Source organism: Neopelma chrysocephalum, unplaced genomic scaffold (genome assembly GCF_003984885.1).
Source record: "Neopelma chrysocephalum unplaced genomic scaffold, ASM398488v2 Primary Assembly neopelma1_63, whole genome shotgun sequence".
Lineage (NCBI taxonomy): Eukaryota > Metazoa > Chordata > Aves > Passeriformes > Pipridae > Neopelma > Neopelma chrysocephalum.
The window spans coordinates 3808563-3835292 of NW_020897720.1; the positions used below are offsets into that span (position 1 = coordinate 3808563).

Sequence of the window (26730 nt, forward strand, 5' to 3'; positions counted from 1 at the left end):
AGGCTGATGAGAATTGAACAGATCTCCCTCTGGATGCAAAGAACGGTTCCAAAGCCTCAGGGTTATCCACATTAAGTAACAACAGCTCTAGTGAGGCAACATCATCAATCAGCACGAATATTCCTCACCAGATAAATCTCTGGGATTGAAAAGGATTATCTCCATTGCTGTGCCAACAGACTAAGCAGTTTGCCAGTCATCTCTAACCTCATACTTAACAACTCACAAATTCAGTGGTCATTTCCACTGCAGCCTGCTGGCCCAGGAGGAGAAGAGGCTCAGCTTCAGGAGCTGCCAATGATTCCAATAAACAGGCAAACTCCAAGTCCAAATCCAGTGCAGCTCATTAATTGCTCCTGTAATCTTTCACCATTCTCTAACTTTGCACATACAAATGCTTTCCCCCCTCTGTCCTCCCCAGGAGTTATTTGCAGTCACAGTTCAGGTAGGTCTCCTCGATGCTTAACAGTAACAATATTTAATTCTGCAGGAGCAAAAAGGCCACCTAACAAGTACACTCGTGATATGAATCCAAGTCCTCAGTCAACAGCTGGCAAGTGCACACAACCTAATTGAGAAGCAACATTTAAGTGAAGAAACAAACCCAGGACACACCAGATTCTCCCAACTTGCCTTATTTTTACACAGCAGAAATAGCAGGACTCTGTATTAATTTTCATATCTTTATTCATTCAACAATGGAGAGGGGGAAAGGCAGAAGACTAAACACATAAGACATGAAGATAAACTGAAACAATTTAGAAGCACAGTTTGAGAAGATAACAAAACAGCAGTTTTTAAAAGAAAAATATTCACAGGCATCAGTAGTAAGAAACGGGCATGAGGTGGGAGAAAACTGTGTAAACTCAATTGCAAAGAACAAAAAACCATACCTGCAACTCATAAACCTGTAGGCCTATTCTAGTGACACATGGAGATCTCAATTCAAATTATCCAAGACGTTTATCTGTCAAAATAAACTGGAAATAAAAAGTGAATAAATAACCTCCAGAACCTCTCTCCCCCACCCACACATCAATAACTAGACCTTATCACAGCAACGTTTTGTTTAGAGGTGCCACCATACACTTGTGTTCAGTTATGCTTGGAGCACCACTTACCAGAGACCCACATGAAACAATAGCAAGAAGTAATATTCAAAATTTAGTCCTCAGATGATGCCTTTTTTTGTCTTGTCAGCAATCTTCAGCAAGCTGATACAGCCTGAATAGACACAGTGTAATAAGCTTTTCCAAATACTCTTTAACCCCAACAGAAGGGCTGTATTTACAGGTTTATGACCCTTATGCCTCATAAGGGAACTTGGCCAGAAAAGCTGCTTCCAGCAGAAATGTCAAAATAATCGAGAAGGGAAATAAGGATTAGCTGCCACCTTGTGGAATGAAAGCACATCTGCATTGATAAAACCTTGTGTATCACGCTCTGGGTAGAAATGGAAGATAAACAACAGGTCCTTCAAAACAGGAGAAAATAAACGAGGGTAAAAGAGCAAGATATCAAGGAGAGAAATACACGAGTTTCTTTAATGTTCTTCACAAAAGAGAATGTAAAAAGATACCTAGAAAGAGTCTGGGTATCAAAGCAAGCACAGCATGAGATTTAGGTTTTCTACATTTGAGTCATAGCAGCAAGTGACCAAACTTTTAATGACTCTACCAAAAAACAGTGACAGAACTCAAATGACTCCCTCTGCCAGGAAAACTCCACTAACCCATTCAGCACCACCATGGTTCAGTGCAGGGATGAGGAGGTGACAGTGTCTGAGGAGGTGTTTTGCAGCGTGTGTTTAATTCCAGGCTGCCCACTGGCCATCAAATGGAGGAGCAGTACCAGAGACAGGAGCCTGGACTGGCTGAACAACCCAGTTTGGGGTGGCCTCTTCTCTGCTTTCCCTTTTCTGGGGTTACAGACTTTGAGTGCTACAATGGCTCCATGCATCAGGTGTTCCTGTGGTAAATACAGAATGGGCACAACTGCTGGCTTTTACAAAAATGAAGCTATGAAATGCAGTTTAGATTCTATTTAATTCAATACAGTCATTGCTCCAACATAAGCAAGTGATAGCAGCAATGTTGTAATTTCTATTCAGTTCCTAGATTCCCTAATGGAGACTTGGAAAAAGAGAAAGCTTGGAAAATTCTGTGGTTTGGCTTTGGCTAAACTTATATCTGCACATTTCCTTATCAAACAGACATTGTGTGTTGGTAGTAGAGAGCCTTTACATGAGAGCTCTATGCTGGCAGAGGCAGCCATTCACTAAATACAAGCCTTAGTCACGAGAGACCAGTCCTACCTCCCTCAATAATTAATTTCTTATAATTTTTTTAATAATTTCTAAGCGTTTTGTATAATGCAATACATGCTTTTGAGATGGGGCCTGTCAGGGCAATTCCTCAACTTGTGGTTGAAATTTAGCACCTGCCTGAAAGCACAGTGTTGGTTTATCTAACTCCAATTATATGATGGAAAAATAGAAAAATATTGATTTCCTACCCTCTGACACTGAAGAATCCCCAGCCCTATTCCAAATTCTATTTCTCCTTCCTACAGTAACCTCCTGATACATCCCGGATCCTTCTTCAGTCTGCAAGTTTCCATCTATGATGTTGGAAACACAAGATCTCCTCTTTCTCAGCATTGGGAAGAATCTCACAGTGTCTCATTATGTTCCACATATTTTGAGAGCAAACATAAGATAACCCATACACCTCCTGCTGCTTCCTGCACAACCTTCTGGCCCATCAGCCACTCCTCCCAGTTTTGCATCACCTGGAAACTTGCTGAGGGCACACTCTGCCCCATCCTCCAGGTCATTAATGAAGAAAACAGGCCTGGGATGTGCTGCTGGACCCCAGTCCCAGTCCTGGGACTGATCTGCTCCCCTGGGCCTGCCCATTCAGCCAAGTTTTTTCTCCACCACACTGTCTGCTCATTCAGCCCATACTTCATCAACTTTTCTATGTAAGACAATGTCAAAATCCCTTGGACCCACATGATCTTGTACCGTCTACAAATAAAAAAAGTCAGGTTCTCTTCCTGAAATGCTTGCACCATTAATTAGGTTGTCAACTGGAAAACAAAAAAAACCCCAAAACAAACAAACAAACAAAAAATAAAAACACACAACCCCCCCAAACAAACAAACCACAAACCCCCCAACCAAACCAAACAAACAAACCCCCAAAACAAACCAAACAAACCCCCATCAACGAAAAACCCCAACAAACCTGTCTGTTTTTCAGAATGCTAACACACCGTTGTCATGGCCACAAATTGCCATAGTGACATTAGATACATCTGTATTTCTAGATTAGAATTGCTTCTATTTTCACAGAAAATAAATCCAACTGAAAGAAACTACTCATCCATCTTTACCAGGAAATACTACTAAAATTCAGAGTATAAATCAGGGCAACACACAGCAACTGGTTAATTGCAAAAGGGGGGGAATAAATCACAAACATTGCCATTTACAGAGTTGCTTCCTGCAGCTAGAAAATGGTTTGAACGCTCAACAAAAGAATTTGAGGACAGTTATTCTGTAACACTATTGTCTCAGAAAGACTCACTGGATAAAAGCTCAATTAGAAAGCCCAGAGAGCTTAAATAGCCTTTTTAGTCAGAGGTTAACTGCAGTATCATTTCATATTTCTCTTTTAGTGCTCTGGTTTGTTTTCCCCCCAACTCCAAGGAGGATCTTCACTCTCATACAGGGGAAATATTGCTGTTCAACTTGTCATAACTGAACTAATTGTTATCAGACAAGTCTCTGCTCTCCCATTTTCAGCGATTTTATGTTATGCTTATACCCTCTAGTGGACAAAAAGAAATTCACAGCCCTCCTTGTGCCTTCCTGCCTCTAGATCAGCACTGTGCTAACAGGAGCTCTGACATGAAAATGCTGAGTCAAAACAACTCTCTAATTTCTGCACTTCCAGGAACATCCTTGAGTCATCTTCACCTGGCTACATCTGCCCCAGCTCCTCCACTTTCTCTCCAGGCTGTCATTCAGCCAACACTGGCCCATTTATAGCTCACCATACCTGAATTTAGACGTGAATTCAATGCCAAAATAAAAAATTCCTTTACCTCTACATGACATTCACAACATTTGAGAAATGATCTAACAGGAGAGTCCCTCAACTGAGTGCTTTCCCAGAAAAGGCAGCAGCATGAACACAGGAGGTTTGTATTCAGTATCAGGTCTGACAATCAGGATAATGTCTCTACATTTTTTAGTCACCAAAAATTTTCAACTTCCTTTCTGTCTGGTAAGTTACTAAAAATGTGTGATAAAAACGTAGTTCCCTTGGATGTAAAATTTTATATGCTTGCCACCCAGACCGACGTTCCTCCCAAACCTGCTGCAAAGAACACGACTGAATTCCCTACCTATGTAAGTCACTAAAAAATTCATGGCAGCAGTGGAAATGCATTGCTATACTGACTTACAAAGACAGGTATAGTTATATATTACAGAAGACTCCAGCTTTTGCTCCTTTGGTGTTCACTGATTTCTGCAGCATTCCCACAAATGTTACTTCTAACATTATTTGTCTAAATACGCAGCCAGAACGCCCTTGTCCAAAGGGTCTGCATTAAGCACATTTCAGCCAGAATCCACTGCAAGAAAAGGGAAATACATCAAACTCTGCTACTGGCAATCATGGTGATTCCACCCGGGAATCCAGCTCTAGGCCTTCTTGTACATGTATGAATCTAGGTCACAGGATTAAATAATGGAAAAAGGCTAAATTTCAGCTCTAATACAGTATATTTCATGTCTCCACAGTCAGCAAAGTGGAAGCAGTCCTTTGCTTAATAAGTAAACAAAAGAAATACAACCGGTTCACAGAACAGTTGGAGCTCAGAAACAGAGCAGGAAAGTAACAGTTTTCTTGCAAGGGGTTTAGGCAAAGAATTTAGGCATACAAACAGCAATGACCTAAATTTACTTGCAAAGTTGCAGAAAAAAACCTCACTGTTTCTTTTCACTTCATACTATTTTCATTCCAGCTCTCATCATAAATAGAGCACTGGAAATTCATACACTGAATTTTGAGATTCTACATACAGCTGTGTGTATGAGCATAGCAAAGTCCAGCATTTGGTTCACCCAAAAATGTAGGCTTTGGCAGGGGGAGGGTATAATTTCCCAGATGAATGTATCCTCTGGAGCTCCCTGCTGGTGCTTCTCCAGCATAACACATCTATTACAAAGCGATGAGAGATACTTGATACTCATCTGGTCCTCCCTGCAGATCAGCTGCCTGCTGAGGTAAAAGTCAAGCTTGATTGTTCTGAAGTGATGAAAGGCTCAGGAATCTCAATCCATGTAGCTCAAGCCCAGTTCAGAAAGGTACAACACAGAGAGAGAGAGAGAGAGAAGTGTTCCGAGAGAAATCAGGCTCTAATCTGTAGAATGCAAAGTTTAAGAGTTGCTTGGGGCTCAAAAAGTCAGCAGTATTTACGGGACAGCTGTGCTGCACACAGCCCATTTTCCACTCTAATTCTATCTCTCAGGACATTGTCTCCACTTCCTGTTGAAACCAACTGTTCACACCTCTGAAGGTCTCTTCTGAGGCCTCCAGGCTTTTTAACAATACCTAAAAAGAACATAACACTGACTTATGTTTACAGTGTCTTGCATTAGTGCCAAATTCCAGATGAAAGGTGACCAGGAAACCTTTCTCTTCAGTAACACTAAAGCACATTCCCACACAGCATATGCATTTCTGCACGTATCAGCTCTGAAACATTAAATTCAGTAGGCTCCAGTCCACAGACAGCACACAGGAACTCCTGGGCACCTGGCTCTAGGTGGCTTTGACTGAGCAGGGAGGTTGCACCAGATGACCTCCAGAGGTCCCCTCCAGCTCTGACAGCTCTCTGATTCTATGAGCTCATGCAGCTTCAGAATACTCTGCTGGTTTTTCACATATCTGACTTTGCAGGACAAAACTCAGAAAGCAGCACCGTGAGATGCTTCAGCCAGGTGGCACACCACAAATTCCTAGTGGGTAAAGCAAGGAAAGCTGTGGCACAGAGCAGTTCCACAGAGATGTGATTTGGCCTCTCTCCAGCAAGCAGTAATGTGACAATACACTGTCCCAATTAGAACGAAGGATAAGAATACAATTTTTTCCCCCTGCATTTCTCCCTTAGGGAATAAGCCACACTTTCCAGCATTATATGCAACTTTGGAAGACAGATAGGAAAACTCAGCTCAATCCAACAGCTGCTCCCAAGCATACAGTGACACTTCACAGCTAATTTGTGAGCCTCCTTAATACAATGCTAAGTGTAGGTCAGAGAACCAGCAGAGTTCTCCACAGTTATCTTACTTTCCTACTAAGGCACTGTGTTCCCTGCTGATTAAGATGGCACAGAATAAATAACAATTTCTGGAAAGTTGTGGTTCTCTAGAAATCTTATTTTTCAAGGCTGTATATCGTGAGGGAGTCGTACTTCCAAGAGGGACGTATAAAGGAAAGCCCAGCACTGCAAAAACACAATGAATGGAACTCAATTCAGTAAGATGAGGGAAGGTGAAGCTTCCCCAGAACAAACTTTGCAAATTTAAGAGCATCAGCATCCCTCTCTCTATACACCCTCTACCTACCAAGGAAGTTAATCTCGTCTAAAAGAAATCAGTCTCAGAGACCTGAAGCTGGAGAATCAGAAACTCAAGAAAGTACAGTAAGTAATAAAGATGTTTAGCTGAAGTGTAAAGGTTTAAAACCTGACAGTAGTCTCCCCTATATTTTCATATCTCTTACCCACCACGGAGGGTACTGCCAAGCAAGAAAACACTTTTCCCTTTTATGCAACAAATCATTAAGTTTCTCACATGAGAAACCACATTTCACTATTTTCTTTACCAACATCAGAACACTGACTTGTAGTACTATAAAGCATGAAGGTAAAAACATTTCTTTTCAAAAGGCAGTCATGGCTTCAACTTTGTATCTCATGGTACAGGTATTTTAGGATAATTTTAGGCACACAAAGTTTGACACACACATACCACCCCCTCCCCACCCCCTCCCTTCAGGTATCATTTTCTCTTACTGCATTTCTCTCTGTGCCCAGGCATATTAGGAAAAGGTTATAAACACTTAGTGAACACAGGTTCTACTGCTAGGTGAAGATTTAACCATTTGCTTAATTGCACAATGAAGCCCACAGATGATACTGAAGAGAAACTACATTCCAGCATTTCCTGCTGAAAACACTGAACAGCAGCTGATAAAAGCATTTTATCAAAGCAGCACATTCAGCATTCTCATTAACAAGAGAATTTCTATGCAAGACAGTGCCATCCAATGCAGGACTATATCTAGAAACTCACTAAGAGGTCACGTGGGTGGTGGTAGATCTGCAGAGGCTTTGATCAAGCAAAGCACAGTCTAGCAGTCACATTTGTACTAGAAGAAAATAGTATCCATGCTAAGACATTGTTCTTGCTCTGGGTAAGTTCTGCTGCTTGGCATCATCAGCTTCGTATCACACACTAGATAACAGCCCCTGACTCTACTCCAGACTCACTCCTGCAACCAAAAGTCATTTAAATCCCCTGTATAAACAAAAGTCAGAGTAAAACCGACCCATACTTACCCACGAGCTAATGACATCAAGCACCAACGCTAAGTAAAAGCTACTTAGCACAGGACCCAGCTCAGGAAGACAAAAATAAATCCAGATGCCAAAACAATCTTCAGAAAATTCTTCCTGTGCTTCAAAGCAGAAGAGCCACTACAAATGAACTGATTCCGGAGAACATTCTGGAAAGTCACTCTATGGAAACCTCGTAATCATAGACTGTCACACCACAGGCACAAGGAAAGGGCATGAAGATCAACATAAGGGGGGACTTGGCTTCCAAATCAAGTCCCTCACAAGGTCTTACATAAATAATTTGCTATGGAAAATTTTAGCTAAAGAAAAAGAAATAAATCAAGAAACATGGTCATAGAGATACTTGGTATATAGAGAATAATGGTTCTCTCTTGCTCAGTATAGTAAAGTCTAGGACAGCATTTCCTCACAACTGAATCTTCCACATAATCATGGAAGATTTTTATCCCTTGTCTGGAGAGAGGAATTTCCTCTGGAAACAGAAAGTATTCCTGCTTCAAGGACATGCACTTGCATGTGCTAGTGAGACAGGAATACAAAGTTTGCTAATAAACTAAAAAGAATAAAATAGTTGGTTTTTTTTTTTTTTTTGGTGAAACTCAAAATTCAAAGCCAAATCAAGGATTTTCTACTGGCTTCTGGATAAGGCCTTGTGGATAATTTGGGACAAATATTTCTGACAAGATGCAAGTTTCTGATATGGTCTGTAAAAATTTCAACTTTTAAAAGCTATAAATAAAAGTAAAACCAACTTCATTGGTTTCCTAAAATAAATGGTTAATTCAACAGCAAACAATTTGCCACCAAGACAACAGGAAACAAGAAAAAAATTCAGTCCTGATCTTCAACTTTATAAACTTTTGAAGGGCTATTCTCTAGGACAGAAATACTTGTGGAACTTTAGTTGCAGAAGTGCTTCTATACCTTGTCAACAGCAAAATACTGGGCTCTGTGAATTCACTGTAATTTCAGAAATGGGGCAGCAAAAGATGTGGGCAGACAAACACCTGCACCTAGAGCTGGGAATGGTCTTCAGTAGGGAAGTAAGAGCCAGGCTCCTTTGATAACTAGTTTCAGTAAAAATCAAGACCATCAAGTTTGCATTCAGACAACCACATCTGTAATTACAGATCTCAGCAACAGGAACCTTACTCATCTCATAAATTCCGACTGACTCAGTTGGCAAGTGTGCAGGGGATCTCCCCTTAACAATGTTCAAGAGATTAGTATGGCTTGGCATGATGTGAATTTTCTCTGCAGCACTGCAATTTCACTCCCACAATATATATTCTACATTCAGTGTAGTTTTCTGTCCCAAGTGTTTCATATTGCTCAAGTCTCAGGACATTGATAAACATGGCACATGGTCTGACAGAAAATGTGTGCAAGGGCTGCAGTGGGATCAAGCAGGAGGACTGATTAATCACAGCATTGTGCCCTGCTCCCTGCTTTTTATCCCCCATAAATGAAATCCTGGAGTTAGCAAAATTCATACATCAACTGTTTATCAGTTCTCGTGCCCTGAGGATTGAATCTCCTACAGCTGAGAGGTAAGGGCTTCTGGAATTGTCAAGTATGCCCACAGACTATTTTGAGACAGACTTTCCCCAGTCATCTGGTAGAATAAAAGAATTTGTCTGCAGTAACAAAATCAGGATGACATGGAGTTCAACCTCTAAATGGCAAAGCAAGTACCCTTGCCATGGAACTTGCCTCATTCTGATGCTCCCACAGGAATCAAAGTGGGTACCAGAACCTAAAATAAAATTCAAGCAGCTTCAAAAAGAGCCAAAATCTTACAGATGCCAAACTTTCCTTCTCAACAGTTAACTCTTACAGATACCTGTATCTCCTCCATCATACAATGTGCATGGTAACGGCACATTTTCTTCATTACTCAGTTTTTCAATTACCTCCCTTCACCTTCCAGAAAAAAATAAGATAAACCCCAATCTCTTAATCTTCCAGGATGAGTAATGGGAATCTAGCATTTTCCTCCCATGAGCTAATCCTTTATGTTCAAAAGCACCCAGCATACATCATTTCAGTCACCTTCTCAGAGGGGATGGACATGTCAGGTATGGTCCATTCTTACGGAATATGACTCATGGTGGGCACTTCTTAACAACACACAGCTGCAGAAGGATACCCAGAGCAAGATAAGACATTTTTGGGAGCCACCCACCCCTGTGGAACTCCAGTGTCTAGTATTTTTCCAGTTTCTGTGCAATGGATGTCTCAAACCCTAGTCAGTTCTTGCAGCAAAGATTCTCAACTAGGGTTATACAGTGGGAATTCCAAAGCAACTGGCTATGTACAGACATATCAGCATTCCCTCCAACAGAGGGATGAAAAGGAGAAAATTCCTGAGGATGTGTATCCTCTACTCCATTTTCTGAATCCCAGCCTCCCCCTTGCCTTGGAATGAGCTCTACAAAGCAGTATCTGTTATGTACAAGAATCTCAGCTCCCTTCCTTTGGAGAGTTTCCCCTCAAAAGCGAAAATCCCGGGACAGAGACAGGTGCTGGGGAGGGGGAGGTCGCCTTAGGATGACTCGCCAGAGGCAAGAGAGCCAGCAGCTTTCTTCTTGGGCCGGGCTTTTACACTCCTTACTGGAAGCTGGGGAGAAAGAAAAAGAGGCATCTTAGACTAGTTTACTTTAACATCTACATGTCTGACAGAAAGGTGAAAGAATGAGGAGTGAAAATAGGACAAAACAACTACGACAAGATGACCCTGTTCATGTCTTCTGTTGTCTCAAAAGGCTATTTAAACATTCTTTTTTTTTCTTGGTTATTAAACAGATTACTCAACACATCCATCAAACAGCAACCAGGAGAAGACATTCTAAAACAGGACAACTATAGTAATAAAATCGAAGTTGTCTCAACACAAGGTCAGACACAGCAATATTTCTGACTGGTAACATTCATGTAACACTTCACTGCTACAACTTTTCTGCTTCTTGACTTCCATCACCAATGCAGTTCTCTGAAAGCTGTAGAAACATCTTGAGCTACCCTGTGTGCTTTACTCCTGTGTCTGTCATTGTGGATATTGGCTAGAAGAGCACACTTTTTCATCTATGATGCATTCAGCCCTGGCAGGCAACTCAGAGATCTCAGTCAAAGGCCTCCTACAAATCCTACATCTGAACCAGAGATCCAACAGTCTGAGCATAAAAACTAATATGCCTGCAAAGGGCTTTATCAGTATTTCTGTATTCACCATAAACAGCATAAAAGAGTTGGTTTTGTCTTTTCACAGTTTCACTTTAAAAATTCCTCGCTAGGAAGCTTAGAATCCAATTTTGATTCTCTTGTTTCCCTGCTCCTGTCTAATATGCTAGAGAAGGTCACCTCAGAAATAAGCCATAGGAACTTGAAAAAGATCCAGGTAATTTAAAATGCATCTTTAGACAAAGATGTCCATCCTGGGAGATAATCAAAAGCCAACTGGACCTGGTCCTTGCTTGAGCAGTGGGCTTGGACCAGATGAATTCAGAGATCCCCTCCAACCTCAAATATTCTGTGATTCTGTTACAAAGAGTACTTAAGCACATGCAAAGGTGTCCTGTACACTGCAAAATCAGGTTAACAGCATGACCTAAAATGATGCTCTAAGCAATTACCTTCCTCCAAATTATTTAATATTTAGCCTGAATAGCTCAACAATGTGAGCCAGTTATACAGCACTCTTTATCTTAGATAAAAATAATAAAATTAGAAGATCAAGTTGAATCAAGCTACTTCACAAAAAGGGAGAGCCATTTTTATCATGTACAAACCAAACCATAAGAAATGTTTGAGTCAAAGCCTGGAAAGCAGCACCTCAAAAAGCATATCCTATAAAACACACCAACAGCTGGAAGAAAAGATTGCTCAATTTAAATGACTCTTGGGGACAACTGGGGGGAGAGGAGGAGTGGGGCAGGTGGGGAGTGGTGTGATTTCCCCAGATCTAATCTGTGAAGTTGAGGGAGGCCTAAGAGGGCACAGAACTGCTGCATTTTAGGTTAAGGGAAAGTGGCTGCCCCACGGATAAATGCCACAGTACCATTACACCATCAGACTGTAACAGACAGGAGCGAGGATACAGTCAACAAGACATGTTAAAAATATTTAATGTTCCACCCTTCAACACAAAACCCGAATAAAAGAGAAGCTGGGTCCTGGCTTATGACAGAGGCTTCCAGGCATGCTAAAAATGCAAAAGCTAAAGACAGTACGGCAAGCAGATGAGTCCTCTGATTCAACTAGCAAAGACAGTCCAACAAAATTTATATATACAGCTTTTAAATGTGCTGAACCTGTCAAGCTAGAGTCCTCCAACAAAGCTCACAAATCAATGTCTGTGCAGGAAATAATCTATACACCAGCTCACCTCAGTTTTCGTCACCTTTTTAGGAGCTTTGAGACTCTGGGTACGTTTAGGAAGTTTGTCTCCTGCATCTTCATCTGATGGGTCTGTTCTAGGATCTGATGGGGTTCCATTAGACCTGTGTGCCACACTGCTCTCCTCTCCTGAGGAGTAACAGGAAGCTAAGGAACAAGAGAGAAAGTTTTAGCAAAGCCTATAATGGCCCATCCTGAAGGACCACATGGAAGGGAAATGCCAGCTATCTCAAAGGATAATCCAAAAGTACAGAGATGCACGGTAAAGGGCAGGCTCTATGGGAGGCAATGCATCTTCTCCCAGACAGCAGCAATACTGTGCTCCTTCTGAGACCCAAGGCATGGCAAGTGCAGGGAACCCCTCCTGGCTCACCATACAATGCCCAGCAGGGCTCTGTACCTGAGTCCTCGATGGTTTCCAGCAGACTCCCACCAGAGGAATGCAGCTGTGGATCGCGGCTTCGCATGTGCACCGTGTCCTCATCCCGGATCAGGGTGAGGTCCTGCATGCTGAAACTTCGAAGCTTCTCAGACAGAACTCCCTGGCCCTAAGGGGACACAAAAATTAGGGTGAAGGGCTCTTCACCAAGATCATGTCACATGGGATCATTCATTCAGAAGAGGAGGAAAGGTGCCCTATTCCCCACTAGGGTACTCTGAAAAAAAATGAGAAGGGAAAAGAAAAGTATGCTCCCAAGCCCAACAATGAAGTGATTAAAGCAAAACCCACTCCACTCCCCCTCCTCTTTTTGTAAGTCAAAAGATGGGATTAATTCCAAGGCAAACTGGAGGAAAGGAAAAGTAGACTGGTGCCAAACAAGTAGGAGTATCCCTAACACAGCACACAACACTAAACCGTTCAGGAATTCCAGATTGTTACAGAAGGTGTTGGATTACCTTTGCAGCTGCAGTAACTGCTGCATTGGCAGCAAGGTTTAACCCTCTCTTGCCAACTCGCATCATGGTTTCATAGCTCTTGTCACAAGCCTGAGTAATGTATTCATCAATCTCCTAGGAAGGCAATGTGGAACATGGCATTCAGCTCCTCATCATAAACATGATCAAAGTCTCCCCATCAACACCCTTAAAAATGCAAAGCTCAGCTGGATGCTTTTTTCCCAGGCTACCACCATCAGCTGTCATTGATCACATAACAGGAGTTTCTCTGCTACTTACAGAAAGCTTGTAAATGCAACTTTTAATTACATAAGTTATTTCCAAATTATCACAACCAAAACAAAGCAGTCGCTTGCACTGACAGTGAAAAAACAGATGGGCTACAGAACATGCTGCTCCTATCACGATTCAAAAAGCTTAACTACTGACAGTGACTGTAAGAGCTCATGACACTGGGTTAGCCAAACATGCTTGCTAAGCTTTAGGCAAACTACTGGCTACATTACAATCTCCAGTAAGCTGCAGTATGACATCGTTGTCAGAGACAGAACCATTCTACATCCACTAGTGTCAGCACAAGCATGATTCACACATTTCAGTTCTTATTGTGGCCCAACTGAATCAGAAGTCAGTCAGCTCCCAGACAGGTCAGTATCTTCTAACAACAAGCAAGTACCTTCTCCTTATTGGAGAGCGTTGGGTGCACAAACTTCCTGTAGAGGACACTGGAGCCCTTGGTGTAAGGGGAGAGCAGCCAAATCACAAATGCGATTTTCAGCTCGAAATAAAAGGGAAACCTGAGAGAAAGAGGAAAGAAAAAAAAAAAAGAAGGAGAGAGAGAAAGATGGAGAACCGGAATCAAGATCAGCACAGAGACAGATGGAGATAACTGGTAGAGAGCAGCACAGGCAGAAAGAGTGCAGGCAAGATAAAGGCTCAGAAACAAGAGAATTGATTAATCAGGTCAGAAAAGCAGAACCCTCTTTAGAATCCTAGGACATACCTTCTTCGAGTCTCATTTAGTCTTTCATCCATAGCCATGAAAACTCCATAAACAGGGCATCTCTCAGCCCTGCAAACACACCAAATTACAATCTGATAGCTACTCTCATCATTCTGAAGTTTGTTCAGAGAGTATCCAGTGGATGTTAATATTACATTAGCTTCCCTTCTCATTTTCCAAAATTTTCAACTACATATCTTAATAATGTCATGTTCCTGCCAAGGCTGATGGCTGTTTCTGAAACTTCCTGTAGGTATTCCTCAGATAAGACACAGGGGACAGAGTAAATGAAAAAGAGCAGGCAGGATGTAAGTCTTTTATCTCTAACCCTTACCCAAAAAACTCTCTGGGAAGATACAATAGCAGAGACTGAAACAAGTGAATGCAAACCCTCTACTGACTCTACTAGTATAAGAAACTTCTGTTTTCAGAGGTTCATTTTAAGTAAGTGAACAAGATAAAGCTCTTGTACTTTTTAGATCTTTGTCTGCTTTTCAGAGTTTACCCAGGAAGAAGCAAAACCACTGAGCACTTCTGTAAGGCAAGAGTAGCCATTTCACGATTCTTTAAAAGATGAAACTCTTGACTAATATTGTTTCAGATATCTATGCAAAGCCCAAACACTGAAGCAATGAAGAAACTGAAGGTATCCTGTTCCAAAGGCTCAGCTGAAGCTCTGTAACAATTATTTGTCATTTTTGGAGGCCTCCATATTGCCAAGCATGACACAGGGCACTGAAAGGAGCAGGAACCTGCTTCATGCAATCCACTCGTGTGTGTGATCTGCTCCTCCACACAACAGGCTGCCAAAGCAAAATAGGTCCCTTCCTTCTACCATCTTTTTTTTTAGAGTGTCTTTCAGACCACCATTTTTCAAACTTTACCAGTTCACATTAACAGCTTCTCAAAAATCTTTCATGTTATGAATGGATAAAGATCCTCTTACAGAGACTGTGCATTTACCCCAACTTTGCAAGGGTAGGAGATGAAACAGCTAAGGCAGCAGCTACTACTCACAATAACTACAAACCTGCTGACTCTTCACAGGGATTGAAAACTCCTAAAGGAGAGACAGTTTATTCATAGCATCCTAACACTTCTCTCTCCTTAAAAAAATCCAACAAAACAAAACAAAAACACCACCACCACAACAGAAAAAGATCCCAACAAGGAACTCACCAAGAGAGAACAATGTCTGTGAGTGTTTCTGCAGTGGTGAAAAAGGCAAACACAATCCAGTACATCATCCACTTCACCTGCAAAAGAGCAGTCACTCAATAGACATCCATCAGACCCAGAAAAGAAGTGACATGTCTTCTCAGCATAAATGACTCATCAACTCCACACATTAAGAGGAGTTCAATAAGAAGGAGGATATACAATCAGTAATGGGGAGGGTCATATACTAAATGGTACATTATAGTCTGGGAAAACATGTAGGATTAATGTGCTTTAAAAAGATAAATGCATACAGATACACTGATGAACAACATTATGATGCAACAGTGTTAAGGTCCCAAATGAGCCGGAAAGACTGATCAGTTCACTTTAGGAAGTTACACTCTTTAATATATCATGAATATTGTAATAAATATATATATACACACACATATGTAAAAGTTTAAGTTTCAACTGGAGCCCTGTATTTTCCTGATGTAAAGGTTTTTCCTTGGGAAAAAGAAGAAAAACAACAAACCAACAAATATATTATTTTGCTCTAACCCATTATTAATTCTTTGCCTTAATCATTACTCCCAGAAATTATACAAGCAATTCTTTCTTTGTAGATAAAGGCTCACTGAGAAAAGTAAAAGAGCAAAGAACATGCCCCATCAACCTCATCTTCTTATTTAAGGTTTTGAGTATCTATATATAAAAAGTACTTTGTGCTATTATGGCACATCTGCATATGCCTATTGTCTGTCTCCCTCCTTCCTCACACCCTTATCTGGAGCAGTGTTTCTTTCAAAGCATAAAATAATTCCCCCCTAACAAACACCTGTTCTAGTAACAGGTTTCTCCGTTACAGGCCAATTATTCCTAAGGAAGAATCAGCTGAATTATAAAAACTGCTCTCTTGTAAGAGAAATTGCCAGTTTTCTCTGCTGTTGAGAATTAGAAATAAATGTAAGTAGTGGATAAATGCAAAGGACACCTTTACTAAAAGCAATTTAACACTCTAAATGTCATCAAGAATGGGAAAGAAGAACCAAACTGAACCAGGGAAATTCCTCATATTAAATCCACACATTAATCCGTATATTAAAATTACATGAACAGTCATGTTCATGTAATAATGACATGTTGACAATCTTTGTTACAGCAAATGATATAAAAGCAGGTATTTCCCCAAACTTGCATGTGTCAGAAAATTCCATGATTTGTTCTTAAAAGACCCCCCAAAACTTTCTCAAAAAAATAAAATCAATCTACCTCCAGCCCCTCTAACAGAGCGGATGGGTTAGAAGATAGTTGTTAGTAATCCAAATTGTTTCCACTTTATTGTGAATTTTTTTTTCCACAACAGAAAGTAACAGAACTCTCCTCCTCCTCTCTCTTGCCTTTTTTTCCCCTTTGTATCATCAGTTTGGACAGGACCAGGTGTCATTCAGTTGATCTAAAGCAACTCTATGAAATGAATGGTTAATTCTTCAGCACAGCAACATAAATCAGCTCTTGTATGAAAAAGTGTGTGAATAATGATAAACCAAAGTTTGAAAAAAGGGATCCCAAAGGGTGAGAGATTTCAGAGAAGCCACATACCAGTAAACCTTACATCAGCATTAGGCAAAATGAAGGCAATATTAATAATAATAAAAGCAATTAGCAGATATAATATATATATGTCACAAAATAAGGAATATGTTTGGGTTTTTTAAAATAAATTCACAATTGTAGCAGAATTCTTAGGTTTCCATAAACTCTTGCTCTAGTGCTTCCCTTACAGGCAGGGTGTATGGAGTTTCTAAACAGTTTCTAACAGGTCTAAATAAACACTTAAAGAAACGAAATTGTCAAGGATAAAAAGGAAGGGACTCTTGAGGATTAACAGTTGGTTAAAAGAGAGGAAACAAAGGATAAAAATAAATGGCCACTTTTCACAATGAGGAAAGTTACCAGTGGAATCCCACAGGAACCAGTGCTGAGATCTGTGGTGCTCATCTTCATGAAAGATCTGGAAAAGGTGGTGAATAATAAGATGACAAACTGTGCAGGAGATACTTTTCTATCCAAGAGATTAGGTATGAGTTGATTAAAGAATTCAGAAAAGGATCCTGATTGATCTCCAGTTGATATTTTGGCTCTAAATTTGATTAAATATAAAGCAGTGAACTTATAGCATCTGCTTTTTCTTAGTGAAAACTACTGTGGTTACATAAATTAGCTGATGTCACTCAGGAGGGGTCACTGTAGGCAGCCAGATGAAACCATAAGCTCAGTGCTCATTAGACTTTTTCACTCTGCTAACAGAATGCTCTGGAGTATTAGATGATGCACTGAGAACAGAAAACATTGCTTTGTACTGTTTAAATAAACTGCATGTTTGCATCTTTGATACTGGACACAGGTCTCTTGCCTTCTGTCTCCTCCTGCTCACCCAATGCTCTATAGCCAAAGACAAAAAGAAATACAGCCCTCAAATAAATGAGAAGGATCCAACTTCTAGTTCTAGAAGTCCCTGAAGTGCAGATGACCAGAAACTAGAAGAGCAGAAAGCACAGGGGAAGAAACATGAATTTTTTATTACGACAAAGACCTTCCAAAACTGAAGCTTAAACCAGGCTGTTTTTTTTAAGCCACTAAACAGAGTCAGGTCTTTGCTGCTCAAGCTGATGGTCACTAACTTCAGCTAACTGCACATACACTGTCTCCCCAACTTGCACCAAGAACCTAAATAAATTCAGCAAATGCAAAAGCACAATTCCAATGTAGATTTGACCAAAGCTGAAAAAGAAAAAAACCTGAGCTACAAGAAGCAGTTTGCCACAGCTGCTCAAGGACTTCGCACAAATTTATACCATGGTGGTGGAGAACACTGAGTTTGCACTGTACTCTGATGCCACTGAAGGACTGCTGGTGGTAGCTTGGTCTGTGCCAACTCAAGCTTCAACACCCCACTACAGCACAGATACCCCTGTGAGACCTTTCTTCACCACCAAACCCTGACCAATGCTGGTTCTCCAGCACTATGAACAAGCAGCTGTACATGGGAACAGCTGGCTTTGAAAAATGGGCTGCAGAGCATTTGAGTTGTCTGCTGACTTTTCACATGAAGAACAGTTTGGACAGACAGTGGCCCCTTTTCCCACACCTAACATAAATGTTTTTCCCCCATCTTTCCACTTATGTTGAGAAGGAAGAAGCCCTTTAAAGGTAAGTGAATAAGGCAGATGGCAACAACATCTAAATGCCCATTTCTGATGCAGTCCTCTCAAGGAGAAATAATTAATATACAAAATAAGTTTCAGCAGTTCAAATACATGTTCTTGAACCAACTCCAGTATCTTCACTGAAACTAGAAACATGAGAAAATTTTCTGCTGCAGCAATCCAGAACTATCTACTTCAGGAAAGCTATACCAGTGAATCACCAAACAAACCCCCGAAATGAATGCCACACTTTTCCACATCAGCCCTAGTGGGACTTATAACCAAGTGATCAGTTGATATTATTAAGACAACCTCATGATGCTCAAGTACCTCCTCTCATTTCTGTTTGTGGATGCTTCATCCCTGGAAGTGCTCAAGGCCAGGATGGACAGGCTTTGGAGCAACCTGGTCTGATGGAAAGTGTCCCTGCCCATGGCAGGGGACATAATAGATGAGCTTTAAGGTCTCTTCCAACCCAAACCATTCTGTGATGCCATGATATTTCACTATTAGATTAAGGCAGTCTTGGAGCTGCTTAGGTAACACTTACCAAAAGAAAATCGGATCAATACAACATTTATATTCGGCAAAGAATTAAAGCATTGATGTACCTCAACAGCACCTACCCACAGAAAATAAGCAGGGTTTTACTGTAAAGAATACCAGTTGCTTTTAAAAAAATGAGGGTTTGAGGGTTTTTTCCCCATCAAGTTCTCAATAAAATGATTTAAAACTCTGAAATCTGAGTCTGTCTTCAAGTTCAGGTTCTGTAACTGGAATACAATCATTCTGTTACAGACACTCATGAGCCAGAATAAAATTCCGGGTACAAAATACACATTTCATGCAACAAATGAAGGTCACTGGCAACTGGAAGGAAGTGAGGAATGCCAGAGAAGACAATAGTAATACCATAGAACTTAATATGTAACCTCAAAGGTAACTATGAAGTCATAGGATCACATGATTATTCATTGAGTTTCTTTGTTTCCCCTTTCTAATGCTGCTACTACTAAACTTCAAAGTTTAGTAAGGCTCATCATATTACTGACTGTATCTCTAATACTGTGTCTCTAATACTCTAAATACAATTTATCAGTTATCAATGCCTCCCAAACATTCATATTTCAACTTCTTTGCTGAGACCAGTATTAAAACAAAAACCAAAGCCAAACACCTGAGCCAGAGGCTGTAGTTTGTAAAGCTGCCCACTGTGAGTGAGATTCTCAGCTCAATCAGTATCTACTTAAAAACCTCTGGGTTGAATTTTAAGCCAATGCCCAGGAAAGGTCTGGTCAATTCCAGAGGGCTGGAGCAGTGTGAGCCAAAACAGGGCTATATCCTGCAATATTTATTGCTGACATGTCCGTAAGGAGCAAACAGAGACTGCCAGATGAAGTCTTAGACTGTACCACAAAGCAATACTGACAAATTCTATCCTAATCACTCATGGTACTTCATGTTATTCCTTGGTCTAGATGAACGGAAACTCATCCCACTCACAAGACAAATAGCTCTTGTCTCTGCTGATCACCTCAGAACACCCCTTCTGTAAGAGGATGACACACCACATCACAAGAAAACTCTTGGTGTTTAAAATATGGTAATTGTAACGATGGTGTAGACACAGAGGGGGAAACGATTCCAGGAGGGAAAGAGGATGAAATCTTGACCAACAGAAAACACTGATCACAACCAAAGTTGACAGGAAGCCACAAATCAAGCAAGATTACTCAGCCCTTTGGAAGAAAACTAAAGTAACACAGAAAAAGCTGTAAAGGACACAGAGTAAGGATAAAGTTACAAGAAAGAACTTGTCCTGGACTTTCATATGCTTCCAGACTGCAGCGTTTGCCCCGCTTTCCCTTCCTCACTCAGCATCTCCTGAGAAAAAGCAGCTCAGGTTTATGGTTTGGAACCTCCCATCTTAGTGAGCGCCCTTTCCTCGGCAGCTTCTCCGGAGCCGGCCGGGGCCGGGGCTGAGCCGAGCCGAGCCCAGCGGGGCCGGGGCTGAGCCGAGCCCAGCGGGATCAGCCGGGGGGGCTTTGCGGGGCGGCCGCGGGGGACGGGGCGGGCGCTGCGCCGGTACGGCGAGCCCGTACTCACATATTCCTTCACGTTTTTCGTCTTCACGGCCTTGTAGGACGAGTACGCGGGGTAGAGGGTGCCGAAGATGAGCCTGCGGGCAGAACGGACCGCTCAGCGCCCCGCCCCGCCCGCCCCCCCGGGCCGGCGCTGCCCGCGGGACGAGCCGCTCCCGGCGCGGGGCCGGGGCCGGGCCGGGCGGGGCTCAGCGATCTCCCCGGGGCTCAGCGCCCTCCCCGCCGCAGCCGCCCCCCACCCAGCCCCGGTGCCGCGAGGGGCCCCCCGCCCGCACTCACACCACGAGGCGGGAGATGATCCAGGAGACCATGGCGGCGGCGGCGCCGGGCGCGGCTCGGGAGCGGCGGCGGCGGCGGGAGGAGGCTCTTCCAGGGCAGGTTCCTGCAGCAAGCGCAGCCCCGCCCCGGGTGCTCGGAGGGAGGAGCCGAGCGGCGCAGGGAGAGCATCCGCCGCAGAGAGCATCCGCCGCTGCGGGGACACGCGGTGCCCAGGCCGGGGGGACACCCGCAGCCCCCGGCTGGAGCGATGGCAGAGGAGAATTACAGGGGGAAATCGCTGACTTGAGATCACGGGCACTTGGGAAGGCAGAGGAGTAACAGGCAGAAGAAGCCATTTTCCATGCAGTGGCCTCCTCGGGGGAGGTCGAGGCAGCAGCTGTTAAATGCTGCAAACAGCGGAGTTAAGGGTTAAAAGCGTTTTAGAGTCCCACGGCTCCCAGTGTCACCCAGAACCAGATGCAACCCAAAACTTGACTTGCCGATACTGAGGTTTGCGTTATCAAACCAGAAGGACGAAGGCTTTTGCTTGTAGTTTCCAGGGTAAATTCAGTGTTGCCAGATGCTCTTCCTCGAAATTTCAATTGAGATGCCGAGGATTACTTAGTTGACTACACAAACAAGGCTGAGCAGTGTGTGTCTGTGGGGAATATCCTTGGTGCAGGGTGGGAATGTGTATGGTTAAGCATACTGGGGTCCCGGAAATTGTTGTGTTTTAACAGCTCACCAAGGAATACTGTTAGGAGAATCCTCTTCCTCAGTCAGTGCCAGAGTTCATTATTGGGCCCCCGGGGAGCCTGGATGAACATTACAGTCAAGGATTGATTAGGCTCAGTACATAGATCTGTGAATTACACTGAGATGACCATTACATAAGCGGCGTTTTAATTTAAAACAGTAAAAAAATGCTAGAAATCTACTGTGTTTCTTCAGCTAACCAAAAAAACCCAACCCTTGGGTTGGCAAGTCTTATTACTTGCCAAATAGCCTTTATGAAAAGGAATGAGCCCAAAGAGAGCAAAAACAAAGAGCTCCTAGGGAAGAATTTCCTCATGAATGCATGAACTTTAGTATAATGAGCAATGATGAAAAACACAAAACATTAGCAACTTTCCATTACATGCAAGTGTTGTGAACACAAATGTCTCCACGGGCAGTGACAAAGAACATTTTGTCAGTGTCTGCTTTTGGATATGAATGGGCCACAAAATGATTGCATAAGTGACTGCACAATTCACACCACTCATGGGATAACTGACCTACTAATAGGATAAAAGGAATCTGCTTTCAGACATCCAAGCAACACCAACACACAAAACCTTCAACAAAATAATTATCTTTTTAACTGCAGCAGTTTCATATCAGTGACCAGCATGGCAACAGCTCTGGTACTTGAATAACATGTTCACTGGGTGAGTGAAAGATGCAAACAGAAGAGAGAAAATGCAGAGATCTGCTGAGTACAACGTGTGAACAGTGTGGGAGCACTAAATAACTGCAGCACGGGTAAGTGGCACCTAAATAAAATGTGCCTTAGTGTTTTAAGCTGTTTAATGTGCCAAGGAGTAATATAAAAATTTACAGTGCATTAGACATAAATGGTGGTAAGAACAACCATCTCAACATCAGCAGAGCAGGTGGTCTTGCAAATGTCGTAGGTGGTAGCTCACTGTTAAGTAGCTTTAGAACAAGTTCAGGAAAAGTATTTTAAGCTAGCAATTGACATTTAGCAGAAAGTAGCTCAATTTCTTTCCACATCATAGAGAAGAATGAAAAATTAATTCATCAACTTACCTTTTCACAAGGAGAAACTACTGGTTTTGAAGGGCTATTTTTGGAACAAAAGTCAGCTGCAAGTCCAATGAAAATAGAATTATTTATTAGTAGTATTTTTATTAATTTCTTAGTAATATTGTATAATGCTGTGTAATTAAGATTTTAAGATTTACCCAGGAAAGCAATTTATCAATTGTTTTCAAATTAAGGCAAATTTCTTTCAAACAGTATATGTTTTTTTAGCAGATATGCTACTGCTGGAATAACTCATGATGAATTTGTGTCCTACAAATGGTCCAAACAGGTGACCAAATATCTATCATTATGGCTAAACAATAAGGCAAAAAACTGATTATACATCTTAAGTCAATTTTATAATCACTCTGGCTGGGGACTTGCAGTATAAGCTGTATATGAAATATGTCAGAAGTAGTTTGTGGTGGGTACTGGAGGGAGAGTGCTTCTACTGACCCATCATGCAAACTCTGGTAAGAGAGAATCACAACACATGCCCATACAGGTGATATGACAGGCCCCAGATTAGCTGTCACTACTCAGGGAAGAGAGTACAGTCATGTCTACTGGAGATCTTAATGCTTAGCATTATTAAGAAATGCAGCAACTGTATTGGAAATTGCTGATGCTACTGCATTACACATTGCCAAGGCTCTGCCTTTTTCGTCTTTATCCAATTTTAATGCTGATACACACACACACAAATGAGGGAAACAGCTCTAATCACTCTGCACGCACAGAGTACAACAGAATTGCACAAAAAATTCTACACAACAGAATATGGTGGGGTTGAATGGTTCATGGGTCTGGAATAACCCATTTTACCTCTCACAGACTGAATTATCCCACAGTCACAGGATAGCTGCAAGGGTATGAGGCAGCAAAAGCCTGGGAGTTGACTTTGCAGCCAGTAACCAACCTGAAAAGCTGCCAGCAATGCCACATGTCAGTGACCAGAACTGCTGCTGCCATCACAACCTCCAAGGTCACAAACCAGGGAACCTTTACCACCCTGTCCGTATCTCCAGTGGAGAGGACAGCTCAGGACCCCAACCTGTTAGGAAGGTACTGAGAGGTGGGGAGCACAACAACAAGAGATGTTTTTTATGACCAGACAGATCCTCTACCCAAACCACCTCTAAGAATCAAGGATCTGCAAGGCAGCTGGGTGTGCTCCCAGCAAGTACTTGGGATGCCAGGCTAAACCACCCGAGCCTTCTGGTCAGACACAGGGCACACAGAATTAGCAGGCAGCCCACACTGCCAGGGGCTGAGAAAACCTCAAAGCAGGAAGATCAGTGCACAAGTATGAAAGAAACTGTCCAGGCTGTTACAGTAAATGACTTTTATTTTTTAAAAAATGAAATAACCGTGAACATATTAACAGGCCTGCAAGTGGCACTACAGTACAGCTGGAGATAAGGTCGATACATTTCCCCATGTACCCAGACAATGAAATCCATTGCATCAATGCTGACATTAGTAAATTCTGAATACAGTTCTATCAAGCAGGAACATTTTACTTAAAATAGTTCTGGACAAAGTTGACACTGAAAGTTAACTTTTCCTTCACTTTGGAAAGGATAGATGTTTTCAGCTAGCACTGGTATTGGGTGAACTATTGCCTGCAGTCACCAGTGCAGGGAGAGATGTACAACATCTCCACATGAGAACAGAGTTTATACTCCTTTTTACTTCTCATTCTGAGGAAGCAGGGTGGCATAGAGAGAGGGGGGAAGACAGGTGAGGTAATATGGGCAAGGGAGGTGGGATGTCAATTTCTATTCAATTCTCCTTTGGCTGTTTTTGTGCTATTTTGGACTGCTTTCTAAAAATCACTTCTTGATTTTATTGAAAGGAAGACTAAATGTAATGCGCCTTTCCTTGAAAATCCAGGAACAATTGTGGTACTTCAAAAATACTAAAAATATCTACTTTCATGAAATATTAACTGTTTCACTACAAACCTATTTTTTCACTAAATACACAATTCTCTTATCTCTGGAGTCTCCCAGGGGGAAAAAAAAGTGGGTTCTCCCTTTAGTTCTGCAACTCTACAGTGTATAGAGAAACGGCTACAAGAAGGGGAGTGCAGAGAATAGCTTTATCCTTTTCCTTGGCCTGTATCTCACAATGGGAAGTTTGCTTGAATTTCTGCAGTTGGGCTGCTGTTGGTCACACTCTTTCAGCAGCTAAACTAAGTCTGCAGCAGGACAACCCACCTCCAGCACGTTCCGTCTAACTTTGTGGAGACTAACTAGGCATGAGGGAAAAAACATCCACACTCTTTATACCATTTCTAATCATAATATGCAGGAACACCCAAGTGGTTTCCACGTTCTTCCAATTTGCACAAGGCCACAGGAAAGGGACATGGCACCTTTTAGAATCTGGAATTCTGCATGTTAACAGTGCGACCTTCCGTTAGACCTTCAGTGTTGAGGCAGCGTAGGAAACAGTGGCTGAAGAGTGTGTGTAATACTGACCACACCAGCTCTCAGTGAGAAGCCTCTGCTCCTGCAGAGGCAGTCGTGTGCAGTCCCTGTAGATACCGTGAGCAAAAGGCTTACTTTGACAGGGCGTTTGGAATTAGCAATTCCTACGATCTAGCTAGTTTGGATTCATGAGCTTTCAGTGTGCCAACAGCATCTTTCACTGCATGGTAGATAATGTTCTTCACCTGCAACAGGAAAAAAAAAAACAAATCAGCTTCTCCAGACTTAACAAGGAGAGTCCTACATACCTATGCAATCAACTTTGACAGCTGAATTTGTAATAGTTGGCAAGTATACACAAAGTATATACTCTCCCTGCTTCAGGATATCAACAGCATAAATTTTAACTGTCACAGATGACAAGTATTTTCTGATTTATTAACTTATTTTCTGGTCAGTCAGCAACATATATTTACTCGTGTTATTTTAAGACAAATTCTCTCTTTTGGGAGAGCTAGCAGGAAGTGCACTATGAAGTGATGTACATGAGTTTATTTTGAAAAAGTCCGTGTGACCCAAGTCACTTACAGATACACATGAATCAAACCTGAAAGGTGAAAGAAAATCATTTGGTTTAATCCTATGAAAATTAAGATGATGCAACGAATCATCCTGTTGTCTTTGTATGGAGGCTAGAAATTCTTCTGATTTGTGAATCTTTCAGCAAGATCAGGGATGAGAAATCCAACAGTACTCACAGCAAGCTGTTTCACAGGTAGCTATTTAACAATCTAAGCTCAGTCTTATTTCTGATTTTTTTCTATTTGAATTTTGTTTCTAGGTATTGAGCAGAAGTTTCACCTCTAAGTGAGCAGCTCAATTGCACTTGCTCAACTGCCAAGCACCATCACCTTCTCCTGATATACACATGAGCTCAGTTTTTTGTATCATTTATGTCAGTTATTGTCTCGTGTATTTTTTAATATAAAAAATATAGACACAGGTTTATATAAAAATATACATGAAAAATGACAAAGAAAAATAGTAAAGTCTGAGACAAATACAACTGGTATTCCTGTTCACGGGAATACTGACTTGCACTTTGGGGTTTTTTTGGGATTTTTTTTGGTTTTTTTATAATATGCATTATTCATTTGCAATCTCTTAATTTACAGAAGCACTTCCACGTCTGTATCATTACAGCTGAAGAGGTACTGTGTTAGAAGCTGAAATGAGAGTTGATCCTATATCTGGTTTCCTTTAAAATCCAATAAAAATCCATATAGAAATTTACAGCAATGTTTCACTGAAGTGGTTTGAGAGAATTAACTTGGTAAGTTCTGACATCCCTGGGTGACACACTGGAGTGCTCACTTTTGCAAGGACAGCCATCCTGCAGATCTCCACCCTGCTTCATTTTACATGCATGTGATTACTGATACACAAAAAATGCTGACAACAAAATCTGCAAACTGAGCAGATCCTAATGCTTCAGAAGCAGCAGGAAAAATCCAAAAAGGCCTCCTACAGTCTTCTCTCTGCAGAACTTACTGTCTTATACACAATGTTCTGTGCATAGTTATTAGTTTAAGCAGTCACACTTCTTCAAACCAAAACACATTTAATTTTAGGACTAACTTAGGTTGGATAAGACCTTTAAGATCATTGAATCCAACCACAAATTTAACACTGCCAGCTCTACCACTAAACCTATCCCTGATTTAAATAAGCAAGCCTTTGCTTTCAGAGCAGTTTTCCTTTAGGCAATAAAGAAACAAATACAAGTGTACTTGGGCAAATAA

General features: G+C 41.7%; 2 protein-coding genes across 4 annotated transcripts in view; both read right to left on the bottom strand.

Annotated features, from left to right (window-relative positions):
- Positions 1–669: 669 nt before the first annotated feature.
- Positions 670–20777, bottom strand: REEP2 (receptor accessory protein 2). Of its 2 annotated transcripts, XR_003534110.1 has the most exons (9): positions 20706–20777; positions 20431–20503; positions 15134–15210; positions 13628–13748; positions 12952–13065; positions 12455–12602; positions 12044–12201; positions 8341–10279; positions 670–8308 (listed from the first exon to the last, which is right to left on the bottom strand). XR_003534110.1 is itself a non-coding variant. In XM_027682561.1 (8 exons), exons 1-8 carry the CDS (start codon positions 20735–20737, stop codon positions 10205–10207), a joined length of 798 nt encoding a protein of 265 aa, XP_027538362.1. In that variant the 5' UTR covers positions 20738–20777; the 3' UTR covers positions 670–10204. The 2 variants fall into 2 exon arrangements, 1 of the variants encoding a protein (XP_027538362.1); XM_027682561.1 differs by having other exon boundaries at positions 670–10279.
- A 3046-nt stretch (positions 20778–23823) lies between these two features.
- The window catches only part of KDM3B (lysine demethylase 3B), a 44119-nt gene continuing 41212 nt past the window's right edge, over positions 23824–26730 (bottom strand). For both annotated transcript variants that reach the window (XM_027682536.1, XM_027682537.1), the window contains one exon: positions 23824–25173. In XM_027682536.1, coding sequence (XP_027538337.1) covers positions 25093–25173 — 81 coding nt within the window. In that variant the 3' untranslated portion in view covers positions 23824–25092. The remainder of the gene's footprint in view (positions 25174–26730) is intronic.

Excerpts from the sequence above, each read along its gene's own strand:
- REEP2 (XM_027682561.1), bottom strand. The coding sequence starts at position 20,737 with ATGGTCTCCTGGATCATCTCCCGCCTCGTGGT. Across the intron at positions 15,211-20,430 it reads CGAAAAACGTGAAGGAATAT|GTGAAGTGGATGATGTACTG; the intron begins GTGAGTACGGGC and ends GCTCTTTTGCAG. Across the intron at positions 13,066-13,627 it reads CGCTCTCCAATAAGGAGAAG|GAGATTGATGAATACATTAC; the intron begins GTACTTGCTTGT and ends TTGCCTTCCTAG.